This window comes from Pterocles gutturalis, unplaced genomic scaffold, assembly GCF_000699245.1.
Source record: "Pterocles gutturalis isolate BGI_N339 unplaced genomic scaffold, ASM69924v1 scaffold26431, whole genome shotgun sequence".
Lineage (NCBI taxonomy): Eukaryota > Metazoa > Chordata > Aves > Pterocliformes > Pteroclidae > Pterocles > Pterocles gutturalis.
The window spans coordinates 41,574-43,743 of NW_010103812.1; the positions used below are offsets into that span (position 1 = coordinate 41,574).

At 34.8% G+C, this 2,170-nt stretch overlaps 1 protein-coding gene across 1 annotated transcript in view; it reads left to right on the forward strand.

The window, feature by feature from the left end:
- The window catches only part of SLC7A9 (solute carrier family 7 (amino acid transporter light chain, bo,+ system), member 9), a 12,989-nt gene extending 11,373 nt beyond the window's left edge, over window positions 1-1,616 (forward strand). Inside the window, exons 12-13 of the mRNA XM_010086855.1 lie at window positions 296-470; window positions 1,382-1,616. Coding sequence (XP_010085157.1) covers window positions 296-470; window positions 1,382-1,446 — 240 coding nt within the window. The 3' untranslated portion in view covers window positions 1,447-1,616. The remainder of the gene's footprint in view (window positions 1-295; window positions 471-1,381) is intronic.
- Window positions 1,617-2,170: the final 554 nt, after the last annotated feature.

The following is a 2,170-nucleotide window of genomic DNA, read 5'->3' on the forward strand; positions in this document are numbered from 1 at the left end:
GCTAACACTGAAAGAGTACCCAAAATAAGACCCCAGGTCATTGCACTGTAGTCAGGTCCCAGATTCACTGAAATGCAAATTTTTACACTGCAATTTGCAATATAGACAAAGAGATCTTGGTCAGTGATGTAGCAGAAGAGTTTTCCCTATCCATATTCTTGCTGCTCTTTCAATTGCCCCATCTAATTCCTGAAATTTTAAAAGGAAAGGCAAAAAATACTCTTCTTTCATATATGCAACTTCTGTAGGAACAGCAAAAGAACAAACAAGTAATTTTGTGCTTTGTATCTTGCAGATACCCATCATCATTCCAGTCATAGTGACATTAGTCGCCTTTTTACTGGTATTGGCACCAATCATTACTGCACCTGAACTGCCCTATTTGTACTGTGTTTTATTTATACTTAGTGGACTTATAGTTTATGTATTTTTTGTTCATTTTAAATTCAACTGGCCCCAAAAAATATCACGTAAGTATACCTCAGATAGCCCACTCCAAATTCAGATTAATTACTGTAATGAAGCTCATTATATAGTCCATCCCATCTAAATCACAAGTGGGGTGTGGAGGGGGGGCAATTTTACAGACATACTGTGAGCAGCATATAGGGAGCTTTACTAACAATTGTGTTTTACTCCTTCAGGAAAAATGAAACTTAATAAAAAAGCAACCTATCAGTAGCAGCACGAAGAAACTGACTTTTAAAATTAACAGAACTATTTGAGCTGTAAAGTTAGCTTTTTGATTGTCTGTATTTTAAAACATTGCTTTAGCTATTAACTAAAGATTAGCAGACACACATTCTTATGACACAAAATACTGTGCTTTTAGCTCAGGTTATCGATTTTACTGTACTTACTAGAAAACATTAACAGCATTAAGACCAAAAATAATCACAGTGCTGCTGAGTAAAGTGAAAGCTGACAGAACCCAGTCGGACCGCTTATAAGATGATTTTGCATAGTCTCAAGAGAAACTCTGCAATTATCTCAAAGAAAACAGGATGTGCAGATATTTCTAACAGGGAAAGTGGAACTAGCTGAAGAGGACAGAATTAGCAGTTCTACAGACATAAAAAAAAATAATCCATCATCTGTTTCTCCTGCCCTCTCAAACCCTCCAGGATTATTAAATATTACGTAATTATGCAATTAGAAGCATTGTACTCTAATCAAGTTTAGAAACCCTGGAATGTTGTAGCTTGGATCTTAAGATTGCTTTTATTCCCTACTCATTTTTTTAAGCTTGAGATATGAACACAGTAGAGATGGGCAACTACTCACAAGGATAATTTTCTCACTTAGAAAAATATTATAAGTCTGAATAGAAATACTGTTCTCTCATAAAGCCTTTAATAACAATGTTGGTTTTTTTCCTCAGAGCCTATCACTATGCACCTTCAGATGCTTCTGGAAGTTGTTCCACCAGAGGAAGTTACTGAATAAAATATTTTATATGTACCAGGTTGTTTTTAAGTGCTATACTGGTTGAAGGAGATCCAGTTTAGTTTGGCACACATTTATACTAAGTTGTTATGTTCATATTAGTGTGTTATTTTTGCAACCCTTGAGTACTTGAAAAATGTTAAATATGTAAGAATAAAAGATTTCCGAGCTAGATTACAGTGTCCAGCAGAGCTGTTTCGATTGTTTGCTAATATGTTACAGTATCTTGTTTTCTGCATTAGAATTACACAAACAAAAGAAACTTTTCAATAATGAAGATGGCAAAACTTACCAGCAACACTGTTGAGATGCTTTTGATCACACTGCTAAAATAATGAAGCAGCTATCATTTACAGTATCCCATTCAACAGGCCACACAGAAAGGACAGAAATAATGTAAAACCAGACTAACTCCATTCTCAGCTTCTCAGACCACACACTAGCTACCAAAAAATTCAAGGCTGAGGAAGTGGGAATCAAGTAAAAATGGAAAGCATAGTAGACAGGGAGAGGCTATTTTTTGTCTTTAATTAAAATAAGATAATAAATTAGAGCTTAATTTCTCAGGTATCTGTTTTCTCCAACACCATCCAAGTTGTAGAACAATGCCACAGAAACCATCCTCAGCATGAATGTGACTTTACAGAGGTAACTTCATCATCCTAGACACACTCCATTTGGTAGCCAATTAAAATAAAATACAAAAAAAATTAGATATTACATT